This window comes from Anomaloglossus baeobatrachus, chromosome 2 (genome assembly GCF_048569485.1).
Source record: "Anomaloglossus baeobatrachus isolate aAnoBae1 chromosome 2, aAnoBae1.hap1, whole genome shotgun sequence".
NCBI lineage: Eukaryota > Metazoa > Chordata > Amphibia > Anura > Aromobatidae > Anomaloglossus > Anomaloglossus baeobatrachus.
The window spans coordinates 116,326,854-116,346,465 of NC_134354.1; the positions used below are offsets into that span (position 1 = coordinate 116,326,854).

Genomic DNA, 19,612 nt, shown 5'->3' on the forward strand with positions numbered 1-19,612 from the left:
CATTTTATTAGGATTCATGTGAAAAAACTGCTTTGTAACTCTACTGAAAAATGTAAAGGAACATATTTAAAGATTCATGTATATATTGTCTTCTCCAACGCTCACGGTGCATCTTGTGTTTATAGCATGAGCTCTTTAAAAACCTTCACATGTCCGACGCTTTATTACATTGTTTGGAGCTTTGTCATTGCAAACTTTTAAAGAATATAGAATACCAAGAGCAGAATTGGGCACTGTTGTTACATGCTGCTTTAATATGAATAAAAACCACATGTAGAAAACTTTGAAAAACATTTCTTCTTACAGAATCACAAATGATGCCAGTGAACGCCATACTAGTGATTTTCCTTTAGCAATCATCTGTCAGTCTCTGCTGAGAGTGATTTTGCCCAGTGGGATGAAAACCATCAAAATCTAGATCCAAGATCCATAGAAGTAAATAGTGTCCGACAACTACCTGGACTACCAAACAGAATAACAATCGCAAGGAAGAATCTGATGATGCCTTGTAAATTGGACAACAAAATAATTTATTTTCGAATGGACGTAAAATTACATGAAAAATGTTCAGTATGCCGAGTTGCCATTTTCATCACCAGTCACTTAGAAAAATCACAGAAAACAAATACAAATAAATCTGTCAATAATAAAATGTGGTAACGTGTAATTGCTTCTGTTGAAAGCTCACAGGATCAGTCAACTTTCATGACATCTGTCTAAGTGAATAGTTGCATTGCCAATAAAATATTATATAATAAGGACCCAGCGTGTGCCCAAAAAGTAATTCCCCACGTCATTACTCCAGCTCCATCAGACTGGATGGAGGTATCAATTTGCAATGCTCCTGCCAAACTGACCATCCCATCAACATGGTGGAACAAAAACCTTGATTCATCTGACCAGGTAATGTTTTTCACTGCTCATTGGCTCAATTTCCTCAGAGTTTTGCTTTTCTGTTTTCTTTAGAGAGCACTGGCTTTTGGTTAGAGCCTATCACAAGGAATGCCTGTTTCACACATGTGTTTTCGGTACATGTGACATCCATGTTCACATGTATAGGAGACACAAACATACACAGACCTATTAAAATTAATGGGTCTGCGCACAAGCCCGTGTTTTCATACAGACGTGTCCTTGTGGAACACACGCATGTCCGTGTGCTCCACATGGCAACATGTCAGTTTTTCTCCAGCAGCACAGATGTCACAAGGACCCCACACTGACATCAGTGTGACATCAGTGTAACACGTACCAGAGAAAACACGTGTCTTTGAAATAAAATGATTTTCTATACTCACATGTCTCCAGCACTGCTGTCTTCTACTCTGCTGTCACTTGCTTCCGGGCTCGCTTATTATGCTCATGAATATTCACTGCACCGTGGACCTGGAAGCAGCTGAAGCACCAGAAACAGCAGCGCAAGAGAGTATACAAGTACATGCTGGCCATGTGCTATGCAGATGTCACATGGATAGCACACTGCAGCACACACTGAACACACACACAAACATACACAACACACGCATACACACCTACATCATATGTCCATGCAAAATGTGTGTGTTTTGCATGGACATATGAAAGAGGCCTTATTGTGTGCTCAGACAGAGTAATTGGGCCACTGGCGCTATATTTGACTGTATTTCTTTAGCCCAGAGCATCGTTCCCTACTTGTAGCAATTTTCCATAGGATTCGCTATAGAGCAAAATAAAAACTAACACAATTTTGCATGAAGGAAGTCCAAGGGCATGTTCACATGTTGCTTTTTGCTGCAGCAAAACCTGTTCTACTTTGGCAGTAAAAAAGCTGCTTTGAAAAAGTAGGTTTTTCTGGTTTTTTTGCTGCACTTTTGGTGTGTCATTTGTCTACAGGACATGTAAAGTTAAGTGTGCTTTACATCCTGCGACATCGCTAGCGATTGCTAGCGATGTCGCGCGCGATAGCACCCGCCCCTGTCGCTCGTGCGACATTTGGTGATCGCTGCCGTAGCGAACATTATCGCTACGGTAGCATCACATGCACAAACCTTTTCAGCGACGTCGCTGTGACCGCCGAACAATCCCTCCTTCAAGGTGCAGGTGCATTCGGCGTCATACCGACGTCACTGCAGGGTCACTAAGCAGCCGGCCAATAGAAGCGGAGGGGCAGAGATGAGCGGGACGTAACATCCCGCCCACCTTCTTCCTTCCGCATTGCCAGTGGACACAGGTAAAGAGATGTTCGTCGCTCCCGCGGTGTCACACATAGCGATGTGTGCTGCCACAGCAACGACGAACAACATCGTACCTGTGGCATCAGCGATATTAAGGAAAGGAGCGACGTGTCAATGATCACCGTTTTTGAACGATTTTGCGATCGTTGATCGTTGCTCCTTGGTGTCACACGTTGCGATGTCGCTACCGGCGCCGGATGTGCGTCACCAACGACGTGACCCTGACGATATATCGGTAGCGATGTTGCAGTGTGTAAAGCACCCTTAAGTTTCATTCACAACAGCAGCAAAAATGCAGCAAGAACACAGCAAAAATGTAGAAAAAGCGTAGCAACATTTTTGCACTCATTTCTTTCACTGGTGAAAAAAAAGCTCCAAAAACATTGAAAAATTTTGACAAGTTGAGGAAAAAAACAGCAGTTTTCCATTTCAGGCAGTAAAAAAAACCAGATGTGTGTATGTGTGCATGAAATTTCTTGAATCCCATTGCATTTCATTGCATAAAACTCTTTAAAAAGGCAGCAAAAAAAAAAAAGAGAAAAAAGCCGCAAAAATGCAACATGTGAACATAGCCTTATAAGTCATTCTTGGCATGATTTTCTGTCTTTTTTTCTGGAACCTCTACTTGTGCAGTAATCGTTGTACATTTATGACAGCTCAGATATCACGGGCTCTGTGATTAAATTACAGGGGTTTGCTTTTCATTAAGAAATATTTTATATGGCAGCTGAGTCATTTCCACACATATAAAAAGTAATTTACTTGCATAGCTGTCAGAGGGGAGTATAGGAAATAAATTGTCAAAAAAGTACTTGGGCTTCAATCACAGAGTAGGGAACCTCTAATCAGGTGAAAATTTATTGGAAGCAGAAATACCCTCAGGAAGTAATTTATAGTCGAGGACTCAATCCTAAAGGGTAAATTTGCAATAAATAATAAAATGTCTATATCAACATACTGTATGACGCAATGTAGAGAATATTACTGAAGATTACACAGAGAGCATAAAGTAAAGCAGGCGGGCATGATAATAGTGAACTGGTGGAAGATATCAGGATAGTGTCTAGAGTGAATTTAGATATTAATACCAAACCCTTTTTAGTTGGTTTGTGCTATATTTAGTTAGATTTGATAATGACAATGACAGAGTTCATCATAACATATGCAGGAGCTTATATAGAGGGAGAAAGCATGCAGGGCATTTTCCCAGGCATCGTCGGCAATGGATCACCATTGGGTCGCTTGATGCGGTGGCACTAAATGTCCCTCAGGCAATTGTGTTTGACCATGCTGCTGATGTCACTCTCCGCTGCCGCATAGGTGCAAAGAACGTTAGTTGGTGGATTTACTCCTACTGTAATAGTGGGGGATTGGTAATTTGAGGAACTAGTATGTGGAGCAGGGGGAATGGGTGCAGACAAAGTATGAGGAGCAAGGAGGGAGGAATGGGTGAAGACAAAGTGTGAGGAGCAGGGAGGAATGGGTTTGTTGACAGTATGAGCAGGGGGGATGAAAGAGGAGACAGTATGGAAAGTGGGAGACAATGGGTGCCGACAAAGTATGTACAATGAGAATACATGAGAATGTATGAAGAAACAGTACAAGGACAGCGGGGGAAAATGTGAGTGGAAACAGTATTGGGTGGGGGCAATGTATGAGGAAACAGTTTGGAAAATGAAGGGCATTGTGTGAGGAAAGAGTATGGTGACCAAGAGGGAGATGGGTGTGGACACAGTATGGTGACTGAGGGGGGTAAATGAGGAAACAACAGTGAATGAGGGGATGGAATAGGTATGAATGCAGTATAGGGAGTGAGGGGGGAAATGTGTGAGTAAAGAGTATGATGAGCAAGGGGGAATGGGTGATAAAACAGTATGGGAAGAGACGGCTATGTGTGATGAGACAGTATGCAGAGCAAGCATTAATTATGTGAGGAGACAGAATGGTGAGTAGGGAGAATGTCTGTCCATAGTAGCAAATTCAAGGTTTTATGCAGACACCTTTATTTTTTTACTTAATCATATGCATATTTTTGCAGTAGGGATATAATATAATTTAGATCATTTTGCATCTACAGCCTCTGTGTCACAGTACAACAGAAGATTGCAGAATAAGTTATCAATACATTTGTTGGATGACAGGATTTTACATCCCATTATTTCTATTTCCTGGCAGGATTTACAATCTGTATTTCTCTTTCCCTGAACAATTATGGCCCTATTTGACTGACTGTTAAAGGGAATCTGTCACCAAGATTTTGCTACCTAACCTGAAAGCAGCATAATGTAGGAAAATAGGCCCTGAATCTAAAGATGTGTTATGTAGTTCACTGGGTGCAGCCATTGTGACACAATCAAAATTCTTAAATGGAAGGATTTGTGGTTTCTCAGCGCTGCCATTAAAATCCAGATAAGAATCCAAGAATCAAGAGTATATTCCATATCATTTATATCTACGCGTTTCAATGTTATCCATCCTCTTCATCAAGATACAACCATAAAATACATACAATACAAGCTGTTTTCTAAGGGATTGGTGTTGGAAAAAAAAGGCTCAAATGAACTCATGGTATGTCAAAGTTCAGTCTACGTTAGTAGTACTCATATTATCCACGTAATTAAAAATGAAACAGAAAAATCAATCAGTTGTACAGTTGCATTATTACAATTGAATAAACATGTTATAAAGGAGTTTGCATGAATTAATATATGACTAGTGATGGGTAGGCCCAGACTGTAAAAGTCCAGATCCACATGGTTTCAAAAGTATCCAGGTGCCGTACCTGGGCTCAGAGTTCTCAGGGAACTACGACTAATGATCTGGATCTGACAACTTGAGATATGAAAAAAAAACAAAAAAACGGAGAAATAAAAATAAAGCAAGCGCACTATACTTACCTTGTTTCCAGAACAGCTGTAACTGCTTCTGGGGCCGCTTATTAATCCAATATATATGCACTGCTTCCCCTGCTCACCAGCAGTCCTGGCATCTGTGATTCATTGCAGTCAGACAAGCCCCTAGCCTGTGTGACAGTGTCTGAGTGCTTGAGATCCCAGACCCTGTCTGCGTATAAAGATCGTGGTGCAAAAATAAATAAATAGTTATAGGGTCAACTCTTATTATGATATCCAGCTGAAGCCATGTGCTTATCTTGCCTGTGTACGAAAATAAGAGGAACCGCGTGCACCTTTTTTTAAAAAATATTGAAAGAAATAATTAAAAAAGCTAGAGTGTGCCCCCCCCCCCAATTCTGATACCCAGCCATGATAAAGCCAGACAGCTGGAGGCTGGTATTCTCAGGCTGGGGAGACACATGCTTCTTGGGACCCCCTATTCAAAAATTAGCAGCCTGCAGCTGCCCAGGATTGTTGCAGGATATTTTTTTTTTGTATTTTATTTGAAATAAAGGATTTTTTTGGCTGTTTGTGTTCATTTCTATTCACTAACAGATTAGTAATTATGTGGTCTCATAGACACCTCCCATTACTAATCTAGGGCTTAGTAGCAGTTGTGGATTGTTATTAGACCCTTATTACCTTGATTGCCACCGTACCAGGGCAATCAGGAACAGCCAGGTAAAGTGCCAGGATTGTCACATCTAATGGATATGACAATCCTGAGCGGCTGCAGGCTGCTATTTTAAGGCTGGGAGAGTCCAATAAGCATTGGTCTCCCAACCCTGTGAATACCAGCTCCCAGCTGTCAGGCTTTATCATGGCTAGGTATCAAAACTGGCTGGGAACTGCATGACATTTTTTAAAAATTATTTATTTAAAAAATGTAAAAACAAAAGCCGCATGTGGTTCCTCTTATTTTGATATACAGCCAAAATAAGTGCACAGCTGGCGGCTGCAGCCTGTAGCCGTATGCTTTATCTATGCTGGATATCATAATATGGGGGGACTCTATGCCAATTTTTTTATTTATTTTTATGCCACGATATAGACACAGACAGGGTTTGTGATTGCAAGGAGTCAGATACTGTCACACAGGCTGGGGGCACATCTGACTGCAACCAATCACAGATGCCAGGACTCAGTGGGTGGGAGAAGCAGTGAATATGTATGAGGCTAATAAACGGCCCTGAAAGAAGAGTACATGCCCCAAAAATAGTTACAGCCATGCCGGAGACTCGGTAAGTATAGCACGTTTATTCTAATCCTCCTATCCCTTCTACTACCATCTTTAAGAGCCAGATTCTGGTCCCCATAGAGTTATATGGGGACCAGCATGCGTCCAGACATCCAGGATCAAATCGGGGCCGGAACTGATTTTTTTCTTTTTCTTAAGTTCGATTAGTCCCGCAGATCCTGGATATCTGAGAGTTCACCCATATGACACCCGAAAGCCAAATTTTTCTTACATTTTGTGAGTAGTGTATAAATAAAGAAAAAGTACCAATAGGTGCACTTGCCCTCTAATACTACAGTAAAGTAATGTTGGAAGATGAATAAAAGTTTAGTGTCCAGGTAGAAACAAGAAAAAAGTAAATGCACACTTTTAGTTTAGTAGTAAGTTAATGTACAAGTGCATAAAAACGGTATGTGATCAATATACAAATACTGAAGATACATACATATGAATATGTGAACTCTTATCTACACATCCTTCCCAGACAAGGTTTTAGGCTGGTTTCAGATAATCCATGTTTCTGGTACGTGTGACATCCGTTTTTAACACGGATGCCACACGTACCCATGCTACACTATACTGGTACTCACACGGCTGTGTTTTCACATGGACCGTGTGACCTCTCATGACCCCGCACGCACACAGAGACATGTCCGTTTTTTCTCCATCAGCACAGGTGTCACACGGATCGCACACTGTGATCTGTGTGACATCAGTGTGACACGTACCAGAGAAAACATGGGTCTTTAAAATAAAAATATTTTCTATATTCACCTGCATCTATCGGTGCTGTCTTCGGCTCTGTTGCCTCCTGCTTCTGACCGCCGCTCATTATACTCACTGAATATTCACTGCAGTGAGGAGCTGGAAGTCGGAGCAGCAGTGGGGACTTCGGTGCTGGGGACCGCAACGTTGGAGACAGGTGAGTATCCAGGTGTGTGTGTGTAGTGAGTTCCTGGAAGCCGGAACATCGCGGGGACAGCATTGGGACTTATCAGAGTTCCTAATGAACTGTGATGAACCCGTGAAGCTGTAGCGCAGGTGTGGCAGGGATGTCATAAGGATGTCATCAGAGTTCATTGGGAACTCCAATGACCTCCAGTACATCACTGCACACACTGATTGCAGAAAACTCACCTGTCCCCGCAATGATGTCCTCGGCGGTGCTGTACCCAGCGCTGTCCCCACGATGTTCCTGCTTCCAGGTCCTGAGTGCGGTGAATAATCAATGAATACAATTGAGCGGGGTTCAGAAGCAGGAGGCAGCAGAGCTGAAGAAAATAGCGCTGGTACAGGTGAATATAAAAAAATATTTTTTATTTAAAAGACCTGTGCTTTCTACGGTACCTGTCACACGTATGCAAACACATATGTCACACGTGTGACACACATGTGACACATGTATGACACACGTATGACCATAACCATGCATGTGACTTGTACCTGATTAAACACGGGCGTCTGAAACTGGCCTTAAATTGTGAGCTATGCCTGGTTTCCTTTCATTTTCCCAGTTCAGATGAGGACTGGTTTGGCACATGGCAAGGTAGGATATTAGTAATAGGACCTTCCATAAAATAGGTACACCTTGACGTGGTTGGATGGCTTTCACACCTTTTCATAGAAAAAATGTTAAATAAGTTAAGTTTTCAATATTTACAGCAATAGTGAAGTTAATGTATTCATTAATTGTAGTGTGCTGATGCATCTTGTATACATATATGTGTGATCAACTATTAGACATTTTTAATTGACTGTCGGTTAATCCAAAAGGTTAATAATAACTTTCATTATAAAGAAAGAAAAAATGAGTTTTTTTTGTTTGTTTTTGTTTTTTTAGGAAAATATCTATAATTTGTAGAATTATTATGCAATTATTATTGCACAGAATTATTGTGCAACTCAATGAAAAATATACCATATTTTTCGTTTTATAAGACACACTGGATTATAAGACGCATCCATAATTTTGAGGAAAAAAAAAAGGAAAAAAAAGAGGTCTGTTTTATAATCCGGTGGTGTCTTACCAGAGGGGGGTGACAGCGATGGTGAAGTGGGGTCGGAAGAGGCAGGGGCTGTGCTGGAGTAGGGCAATGCTGCCTTCGGTGCAGCGGGTGTCCTAAATGCTCACAGTGGACGACAGCGCTAAGAGGCTCTGCTGCACTGTGGGCTCTGCTGCGCTGTAGGCAGTGAGGCAATGGCTGCCATTGGTGGTGCAGGCTTCAAAAAAATTGCACCAGGAGTCAGCGCGTGCATAGATTGAGCCATTAGCTCAATCACAAGCCTAGATCCCATGTGCACACGCGCGATCTCTGGGCACCAATTTCATTAAGTTTGCTGCTGGGAGATCAATGGGCCGGAGGCAGCGCGTGCACAGATGAGATTATCCGAGAGCTCCATCTGCCCACGCACTGACTCCAACCGGCATTATTTGAAGCCCGCACCGCCAACATTCAGGATGGCGGCCCCTGCTTCACCGCCCAAAGCGTAGTAGAGCTCACAGTGCATCATAGCAGAGCCAACAGCGCACCGCTGTAAAGCTCAGAGCACACAGCCTGCAGTACAGTTCAGTGTACAGCACAGCCCGCAGAATCGCCCCTGCCTACTGTGACCCCTCTTTATCACCACACGGTAAAATATATTCAGCTTATAAGACACACCCATCATTTTCTTCCTAAATTTTTGTGAGGAAAAGTGCGTCAAATAATCCGAAATATATGATATGGTTAGTCTTCCCAACTCGAATGTTTATTTTCATATCTAATAGTAAAAATAATAACCAAGCAACTCAATTTGCAAGAATATATTTCTGAAATTTAGAAAAATATATCAGTAACCAATACAGCCGCTCTTCTTTTTGATGACAAGCATAAAGCCTTTCAGTTTGTTGACCGATTGCTTATCCACTTTTTGAACATCACCAGCCACAGTCTCCAGACACTGTTTAGAGAGGTGACTGTTTTATTTCACCATATTATCCCATTTCAAAAGGCCCACAAGTTCTTTATAAAGATTAAGTCAAGTGATGAAGGGGCCATGTCATGATTCTTTCAACTTTAACGATTTTAGTGGCAGCTGAGCAGTGGAGACTTTGATGCATATGATGGAGCATTGTCCAACACAATAATCATGGTCTTTCTGAAAGTTGCAGACTTTATTCTGTACTACTGCTTACAGAAAATGTCTTTAAAAAACTCGCAGTAGGTTTGGGAGTTAATTTGAGTCCTTCTTCAGCCCAAAAAAGTCCAATCAGCTCATCTTTAATAATCCCAGCCCATACCAGTACCCACCTCCACCTTGCTGAGGTCTGAGTCGGTGTGGAGGTCCGAGTCTGTTAGTGATGAAGCAATAAGCCCATTCATCTGGTCCATCACTCATTGGCAATTGTAGGACTGTGGCAGTAAGTAATGATTATTTGCGGAACCTCCCAACATCTGAGGTTCTCCAAGCTACTAGGCAGCATTAGAGGGCTCATATGTCCCATTTCAGTGCCCTTTATTCTTCCTACTAATTAAGTGTGCGTTTATTATAAGCCATATAACTGCTATAAAATGTATGATTGGGCCAAATAACCATAATTGACAGTGGGTTTTAAAAGTAGTAAATGTTTCTAATAGTTGTGTAACAAATATATAATTCGTAGATCCTGTCTTGCTAATATTAGTACATGTTGTTACAGCTTAGTATCAAATACATAAAAAATATCTTACAATATTATTTTTAAGAGGTGCAAAGTACTTCGGATCAGCCATTGCCCACAGCAATGAGTGACTCAGGACAAACATTCATATCAGTTTTTACACTTCTACTAATCTGAGATGGAGAACATTTAGCTTTCTTAAATGGTACACTTTCCCGTTAACATTAATTGAAACTGACTCATCTCTTAAATGTAATGCTGTGAAGTGGTTCATGGATAGGTCAGTAAGCTCACATTGCATCTATTTTCAAGTTCAACTTACTCTGCTTGACCAAATTCTGCAGTTTCTCAAGCTGGAAGACTGAAAGACGATTAACGCCTCCACACACGGAACCTTTCTCTCCTTTGCACTCGTTGTTGCATTCTTCTTCTTTTGCTCGGTCTGGGGGTACACTGTTGCCACAGTAACATTCAGATCCATAGGATAAACCGGCATAAATATATGTTCTATAATTTAAAAAAAAAAATAGATATACATCAATGTAATAAATAAGAATTTCTCAACAAATGTGTGACTGTTTCATCTTTTACAGTCCAGGTCCGCCCATCACTAAAGTGAACCCTTTTTTACCTGTTGATAAAGTTAACACAATGTTTTCATTGCAGGGTGCCAAAATGAGGTTGTGTGAGATTTTCCAAAAATAAAACTAGAGTATTCAAAAAAGTTACATGTATCACGGTTTCGCCTCCCTGTCGACATGGCTAGGGAGCCGAGTCTTCTCCCGGGCCTCATTTCCGGAGCTTGGATGCTTTAAATACTGTCATCTCTGGTGAACCAGCACCAGCTATAAGCTGAACGCTCCTTTGCATTTGATTGCTGGTCCCTGTAAGTGTAATCCTGATCTGTCCCCTCTCTGTGCCCTCGGTCTCTGTCTGTGTTCCGTCCACTAGTCGTTCTGCAATTCCTCTGTCCCACCTCCTTCCTTCCACAATAGCCCCGCTTGTTCCCTCCTCTCCTACCTCCCCACTCGGTTGCTTCCTCTGGTACAGACCTCGGCCTGACCTCGACCCCACCTCTGCTCGTTCCTCCGGTCTTTCTTCTCCCCATACTGTGTATGACCCGGCCTGCCCGACCATCCCCCGCTTCTGCTTTCTGGCTGATGCTGCGAGACACTGCACCAGCACACACTGTGAGTTCCCCTCCTTGCTTATCCAGCTCCGTGTAGTGTCTTTCCCTGCAGGACTCCAGCTCCCCCCAGTGACAGCGTGAAAACATGACTCAAAGGTGTATATCAAATCTGAGTTTATCATCACAACTAATGGTCATGTGAAAGATGAAGTAGTAAATTGGTCAAATTCACAATGGGAAGTTTAATGTATATAAAAGTGCTGGCTTATATAACATTCTACTCAATACAGAAGAACTGGACTAAACCTCAAGGTCTTGTACAACATACAAATAAAATGAGCACTAGTCGTCCCAAATACTGCTTACAACATTGGGCAACAAATACATTTTTTTACCCTTTATTTTTAATTATGTTTTTTTAAAGCAAGTAGTTAAGTTAACGTTAAATAACATATGTATTGGTTTTAATGCATTAGATTTATATTTTAAGCTGTACGCATCATGTTTTACAATCGCAGGGGATTCTTCTAGTTGGAGCAATTACAACTTAATGTTTTGCTTTCGGGCTACCAGGTTCCTAAGTAGCTTTATCAGAGATGACTCCAGCTTGTACACCCATGTGTCTGTGAACTTACAATGAACCTCACCCCCATAGTCTCTGTAGGTTTGTGTTCTGGATAATGTTCACGTCAGTCTGTCACATACAGTGCCCTGGCTATCTGATTCTTCATTAGGTAGTTTTGCAAAGCTTAAATGTATACATTGAATATTTGTTCTGCTTTATACCATTTTCACCAAACAAATGGTCACCATAGAGGTTGCAGAAATATTGTAAAACAGAGTAGTAACTTTACTAGTGCTTATGTAAATCTCTAGGCTAACCAAAAGCACACTTGCTCCATATCACTATAGCCCTCCACTTTGCCTGACAGTAGAAATCACGCTCTCCTTCAGCAGACCAGCATCCCTTTTATTTGCTCACTATTTTACATATAGAAGTGATAGAAATTCATGACATTTGCAGCAGATCAATTCACCACAAACTATAAGACTGCAAAGTTGTAGTCTTGACCATGAAAATGATGTGGTCTCCTAGGACTGAACTGCAGCCCATAGCTCTCTAATGCAAGCACAGCCCTAGAAATGTCCAAGTGACATCAACATTTCAAACTTTTTTTGTATCATGTGATACATGTGATCACACAGTTTTTACCCCCCAGTGTGCACCGTTCAAACACTGCAAGCGGCTTGCCCAGGGCTGTGCACCAAGCATACTTGAGCACAGCATTGCTTGAGAAAGTTAAGTTTGGACGTAAAGCATCCGATCTATGAACCCTATTTTTTTAAGTTGGTGTTCGGTTCGTCACTGTGGAGACACGGGGGTCAGTGGGTGCTCTCGTCCGCTGACCCAGCCACCATTAGAAAGACAGCATGGCCCAGGGCTCACCCCAACTGAACGCCCGACCTCCTTAACCGTGGGCAGAACACTACTTAGACAACACAGGATGAGAGAATCACAATATTAAGACTTTATTGGATCCCTAAACAATTAATGGCATATGGCACATAACCAGCAAAACCACAGAATGTAACTGGCAACAGTTTCTCACACTTCCGCTGGCTCACCAGGGATTAGAATGTCCATGCCTCAGAGCTTCCAGGGCTACTTACTCCAAACCAGCAGCACCGCGCTTTCAGCGGGCACCCACCGAGAAGGAATAATGCCAGATTTAGGAAGCTGGCTGAAGGCCGCAAAGCCTGTAGTCAGGTGACGGGATTGTCCCAAAACTGGATTCCTTCCTTAGGTAGTCCTTGATATTTCAGCCGAATCCTTGCATTCGATGCTGAAGTCCATATAGTATTATAACCAAGGTTCGGTTATGGCTTGCCAATCCAATCCGCAGATCCTAGATTGGTATCATGTAGCAAGAATCTACCCGGGCAATGGACAGTCCTCCTTCTTATACCCCTGAGCTCTCCATTCAGACCATTGGGGTCGTCACAATTGGTAGATAAGACTGGGCTCTTATTGGCTAGATTTCAAGCCGTATACAAAATATCCCTAGGAGTAATAATCTCTGGCAGACATGAGGGATAGACAGCTAAGTTACATTGCATCTAGCAATACACATAGTAATACAATGGGAGGTTTGCATAATTGTCTGGGTATCTGACCTTCACTGGCCAAGGCAATTACATGAGTCAACAAGAACTTTAACACTAGACTCCTAAAGCTGGGTTCACACATAGCGACAGCGACGTCGCTGTTACGTCACCATTTTCTGTGACGTAGCAGCGACGTCCCGTAGCTGTCGCTGTGTGTGACATCCAGCAACGAACTGGCCCCTGCTGTGAGGTCGCCGTTCGTTGCTGAATGTCCAGCTTCATTTTTTGGTCGTCGTTCTCCCGCTGTGACGCACACATCGCTGTGTGTGACAGCGAGAGAGCGACGAACTGAAGCGAGCAGGGAGCAGGAGCCGGCATCTGGCAGCTGCGGTAAGCTGTAACCAGGGTAAACATCGGGTAACTAAGGGAAGCCCTTTCCCTGGTTACCCGATATTTACCTTCGTCACCAGCGTCCGCCACTCTCGGTGCCAGTGACGGCTCCCTGCTCTTTGCACATGTAGCTGCAGTACACATCGGATAATTAACCCGATGTATACTGTAGCTAGGAGTGCAGGGAGCCAGCGCTAAGCAGTGTTTGCGGCTCCCTGCTCTCTGCACATGTAGCTGCAGTACACATCGGGTAATTAACCCGATGTGTACTGTAGCTAGGAGTGCAGGGAGTCAGCGCTAAGCAGTGTGCGCGGCTCCCTGCTCTCTGTACATGTAGCACAGCGACGTGTGTCGTTATGATCGCTGCTGCGTCTGCTGTGTTTGACAGCTAAGCAGCGATCATAACAGCGACTTACAAGGTCGCTGTTGCGTCACAGAAAATGGTGACGTAACAGCGACGTCGTTGTCGCTGTCGCTATTTGTGAACCCAGCTTAAGAGTCTTGTAGAAACAATAAGGGGCTTATCCCCCATTTATAAATAAACTATCATCATGTCTGGCTGAAGTTTAAAAAAACTTAACCCATGCTAGGCACTGACAGGGTCCATGTCGTCCCAGTAACCATGGATAACTAATTTGCATATTAAAAACAGACTGTACAAACCCTTTTTTAAGGATTTTTAATATGACAAATACTATAAAGGGCTTGTTTGAAAGACTGTTAATAAAGGAATAGACAAATGCTGGTGGTTTGGAGGGCATGGGGGACCTCTCAGGTTTCCTTTAATTAAATTTTTAATATGATTTTGTTTATCTTGTTTAATAGAAAAAAAAAATATGTTTTATCTTGCAAACATACTTGCAGAAACCACATTTGGGTCAGTAAAACCCATGTATGTCTAGGTAAGTGTGTGTTGGTTTGTTGAACATTTATATGTTCATACCCTGAGTGAAATAATATTACCAATGGTTTTACACCTTTTGGCAATGAATGAACATCCAGGTTTTATCTATCTTTCTGGATTTGCATTTCTCCCTTTCCAACAGGCATTCTTTATCTGTGCTCTCCTCCTGGAGTCATTACTCATTGAACGGAGAAAAGCCAAACACATTTTTCTATTTCTAAATTTGTGAAAAAGCACTATCCATATTAACAAAACCCCAACCCCCCCCACCCACCCCCAAAAAAACAGTTTATATCAACTTTGTAAAATTGTGTTCCACCCTTTTATTTTATGGATGGAGAGAAAGAAAGAAATTGCTCCCTCCAGGCAGCGGTAAAGCAGACAAGCTGTAGATTGGATTGGAAAGTAAATGGATAGATTTTTGTTTGTTTTTGGGGCACAAATGGGCTAGTTTACAAAATTTAAAAAAAAATAGTTGACAAGCGCTTTAAAGGGAACCTGTCACCAGATTTGGGGCTTATAAGCTGCGGCCACCACCAGTGGGATCTTACTGTACATATAGCATTCTAACATGCTCTATATAAGAGCCCAGGCCGCTGTGTAGAATGTAAAAATCACTTTATGATACTCACCTAAACAGTTGCTTCAGTGGAGTTGGGTCATATGGGCATCTCCGTTCTCCGATGCCAGCGCCTCCTCTTTCGGCCATCTTTGTCCTCCTTTTGCAGCCTGTGTGCATGACGTGTCCTACGTCATACACACTCACCGGTCCCAAGCAAGCGCACTACAATACTTTGATCTGCCTTGCTCCTCAATGTCGGCGAGTGTAGATGACGTTGGACGCATCATGCACTCTGGCTTCAGAAGAAGGATGACAAAGATGGCCAAAAGAGGAGGTGCCATCACCGGAGACGCCCATATGACCCAACTCCACCGCAGCGACCATTTAGGTAAGTATTATAAAGTCATTTTTACGTTCTACACAGTGGCCTGGGCTCTTATATGCAGCATGTTAGAATGCTGTATATAAGGTCCCACTGGTAGTGGCCACAGGTTATAGGCCCCAAATCTAGTGACAGGTTCCCTTTAATGTCTTGGAAATTATTTTACATCGATTCCTTAATGGTACTTTTGTAACCTATTTTCGCAGAAATGTCTTTATGGTGTCATTTTCTAAAATACAGCATAGCTGAGTACTGCTATGTGCCCTAGATAATACTACGGTAAAGATTTAAGACACAGGTTTAGTGTTCATATCATTGCCGCCACTGCAGTTCATTAGCACAGAATGTTCAGTTTGGAGTAAAATTTAGTCTGTACCCCTCCATAACCTACTCAGTTAGCAGATGCATTACCTTTCTGCACAGGCACTCTGACAATGACTTATAGTCATTTTCCTCAGATCATAGAATATTGTAGCCTTCAGAGTCCTCTCTTCCACATTTTCCATAAAACATCCAATGTATGTACCTGAAAAAAAAACGATGAAAGCTGAAATTAGTGCGCCATATGTCATAGTCACCACCTGTGTACTCTGCATAATGTGTTGATAATGATGATTAATATACACTGGCTTGGTTAATTTACACCTGTACCTCACATATGTCTTTACAAATCAATAGTGTGAAATCTCACGAAAACTGAATAATCGCACATTTATCTCCGCTGTCTGGAGATGACGGGTGCACTTGTTATTACCATACCATAGCTTCTGGATTTAGTGTGATTTAATGGGACTGTGACATAAGTTTGGACTAAGATTATGTAGTGACTAGATGCATGTTCTCCTCTTTGCTGATAGTCTTTAGTTTGGAGGGCGTATGGAAGTTAAAATTTAAAAATATTTACTAGATATTCTGCTCAAAAGATAGAGGGAGGTAACATAAGCAATTACCGCTTTCAACTATATTCAAAAAGCACCAAGAACATTCCCATCCCCTTGATATTCAGTTTGCAGCTGAAACTGAGTTCCAGGTCTTTCTCTTAGGCCCTCTGCACACGTCAGTGATTCTGGTATGTATGCTGCAGTTTTGATACGTACCAGAATCAAGAACATACGCAGAACCATTAAATCAACGGGTCGGCGCACACATCAGTGATTTTTCACTGACCGTATTTCCATGCGGCGCACTCGCGTGTCTGTGTTCTTCCCACGGAGACATGTCCATTTTTCTCTGCCACCACCGAAGTCACACAGACAACACAGTGGTGTGATCCATGTAACACGTACCAGAAAAAACACATACATTGAAAATAAAAAGCTTTTTAAACTTACCTGTCTCCAGCGATGCGGTGTCCAGCGTGGACAGGTGAGTATAAGTGCCTCCATGTATTATCACAGATAGAACATGGAGATCACACGTGTCCCAAATCAAGGGACACAGAGGGACATATGCATCTTTATCGTGTGTTTTTCACTGACGTGTGAAGGGGGCCTTATAGAAGACTAAAAGTGAGGTTTTTGTGTATCTAGTGTACTGCAGTCTTCATTAGCTCATATATTAGCATAGTGTCTATCTTGTAATTATTTTCTCTACTTGTGATTTCCTCATTATCTGTAACTTGTTTTGTCTACCCTCTGAGACTGTGTAGATCCTTTCGTCCATGTACAGTGCCTTGAGAAAGTATTCAGCCCCTTTGAATTTTTCAAGCTTTTTCTACTTTTCAGGCTTCAAACAAAGATAAAAAAAAAAAATATTTTATGGTGAAGAATCAACAAATGGGACACAATTGTGCAAGTAAACGAAATTTTTTGCTTATTTTAAACTTTTATAAAAACTAATAAACTGAAAATTGGGGCGTGCAATATTATTCGTCCCCTTTAAGTTAATACTTTGTAGCACCACCTTTTGCTGCGATTACAGCTGCAAGTCGCTTGGGGTATGTCTTTATCAGTTTTGCACATCGAGAAACTGAAATTCTTGCCCATTCTTCCTTTGCAAAGCTCGAGCTGAGTGAGGTTGGATGGAGAGCATTTGTGAACAGCAATTTTCAGCTTTTTCCACAGATTCTCGATTGGATTCAGGTCTGGACTTTGACTTCGCCATTCTAACACCTGGATACTTATAGTTGTGAACCATTCCATTGTAGATTTTGCTTTATGTTTTGGATCATTGTTTTGTTGAAAGACAAATCTCCGTCCTAGTCTCAGGTCTTTTGCAGATTCCAACAGGTTTTCTTCAAGAATCGTCCTGTATTTGGCTCCATCCATCTTCCTATAAATTTAAACCATCTTCCCTATCCGTGCTGAAGAAAAGCAGGCCCAAACCATGATGCTGCCCCCACCATGTTTGACAGTGGGGATGGTGTGTTCAGGGTGATGAGCTGTGTTGCTTTTACGCCAAACATATCGTTTGGCATTGTGCCCAAAAAGTTTTATTTTGGTTTCATCCGACCAGGGCACCTTCTTCCACATGTTTGGTGTGTCTCTCAGGTGGTTTGTGGCAAATTTTAAACAACACTTTTTATGGATATCTTTGCGAAATGGCTTTCTTCTTGCCACTCTTCCAAAAAGGCCAGATTTGAGCAGTGTACGACTGATTGTTGTCCTATGGACAGACTCTCCCACCTCAGCTGTAGATCTCTGCAGTTCATGCAGAGTGATCATGGGCCTCTTCGCTGCATCTCTGGACAGTCTTCTCCTTGTTTAAGATGAAATTTTTGAGGGACGGCCGGGTCTTGGTAGATTTGCAGTGGTATGATACTCCTTCCATTTCAATATGATCGCTTGCACAGTGCTTCTTGGGATGTTTAAAGTTGTGGAAACCTTTTTGTAACCAAATCCGGCTTTAAACTTCTCTACAACAGTATCACAGAACTGCCTGTTGTGTTCCTTGGTCTTCATGATGCTATCTGCGATTTAAACAGAACACTGAGACTATCACAGAGCAGGTGCATTTATATGGAGACTTGATTACACACAGGAGGCTTATATTTATCATCATCAGTCATTTAGGACAACATTGGATCATTCAGATAGCCTCGATGAATTTCTGGAGTGAGTTTGCTGCACTGAAAGTAAAGGGGACGAATAATATTGCACGCCCCAATTTTCAGTTTATTCTTTTTTACAAAAGTTTAAAATAAGCAATAAATTTTGTTCAACTTCACAATTGTGTCCCACTTGTTGTTGATTCTACACCATAAATTAAATTTTTTATCTTTATGTTTGAAGCCTGAAATGTGGGAAAAGGTTGAAAAATTCAAGGGGGCCGAATACTTTCGCAAGGCACTGTATACACTACAGAGCTGTGTCTAACCTCTTCCTTCTATCTCTAAAAAAGAAAGAAAGGGAAGAGCTGAAAAGAAACTAGAACTGAGGAGGAGCTGGAGCTCTGACAGAATGGTTTAGCAGTAGAGATGAGTGAATCTGACGTTCGGTGTTCGTACCAAACACAGACTTTACCAAAATAACAGTTTGAGTTCGGATATAGGGTGGTTTACGTATGCCAACCCTCGTCTGAGCATCGCTGTGCTCAAGTACACCCGGTGTTCAGCCCAGTGCGAGTCGCTTGCTGTCTTTGATTGGCTCACACTGGGGGTAACAACAGCGTGATCGGATGTAGTGTGCACTAAAAAAACAAAAAGATAAAACCTAGCTCATACGCCCCTGGAAGTGATCTGCTTATGGCTGGCTACATGTGGGTAGAGACCTGAACTGCCCAATTAGTGACTACCATTGCGGTTCAGGTCAAGTCCGGATCCCAAACCAAACTTTATCTAAAGTCATTCTGCACCCGCCGAACTGAACTTCCACGGGTCCACTCATCTCTATTTAGTAGCTCACTCAGCCAGGACTTCTTGTTTTCAAGAAGTTGTGCTCAGCAAGATCACTGTACGATCTCAGCTTAAGGCCAGTTTCACACGTCAGTGATTCTGGTACGTATGTGCTTTTTTTTTTTATACGCACCAAAATCACTAACATACGCAAACCCATCATAATCAATGGGTCTGCGTACACATCAGTGATTTTTTCACTAACCGTGTTTCCGTGTGGCATACACGCGTGTCCGTGATTGCCTCATGGAGACATGTCTGTTTTTTTCTGGCATCACTGATATCCTACGGACCACACTATGGTGTTGTCCGTGAAACACATA

General features: G+C 42.1%; 1 protein-coding gene across 1 annotated transcript in view; it reads right to left on the reverse strand.

The window, feature by feature from the left end:
- Nucleotides 1–19,612, reverse strand: part of WSCD1 (WSC domain containing 1) — a 248,127-nt gene that overhangs the window by 124,512 nt on the left and 104,003 nt on the right. The window contains exons 3-4 of the mRNA XM_075335278.1: nucleotides 15,869–15,983; nucleotides 10,307–10,491 (exon numbers count right to left, since the gene is read on the reverse strand). Of these exons, the coding sequence (XP_075191393.1) occupies nucleotides 10,307–10,491; nucleotides 15,869–15,983 (300 nt within the window). The remainder of the gene's footprint in view (nucleotides 1–10,306; nucleotides 10,492–15,868; nucleotides 15,984–19,612) is intronic.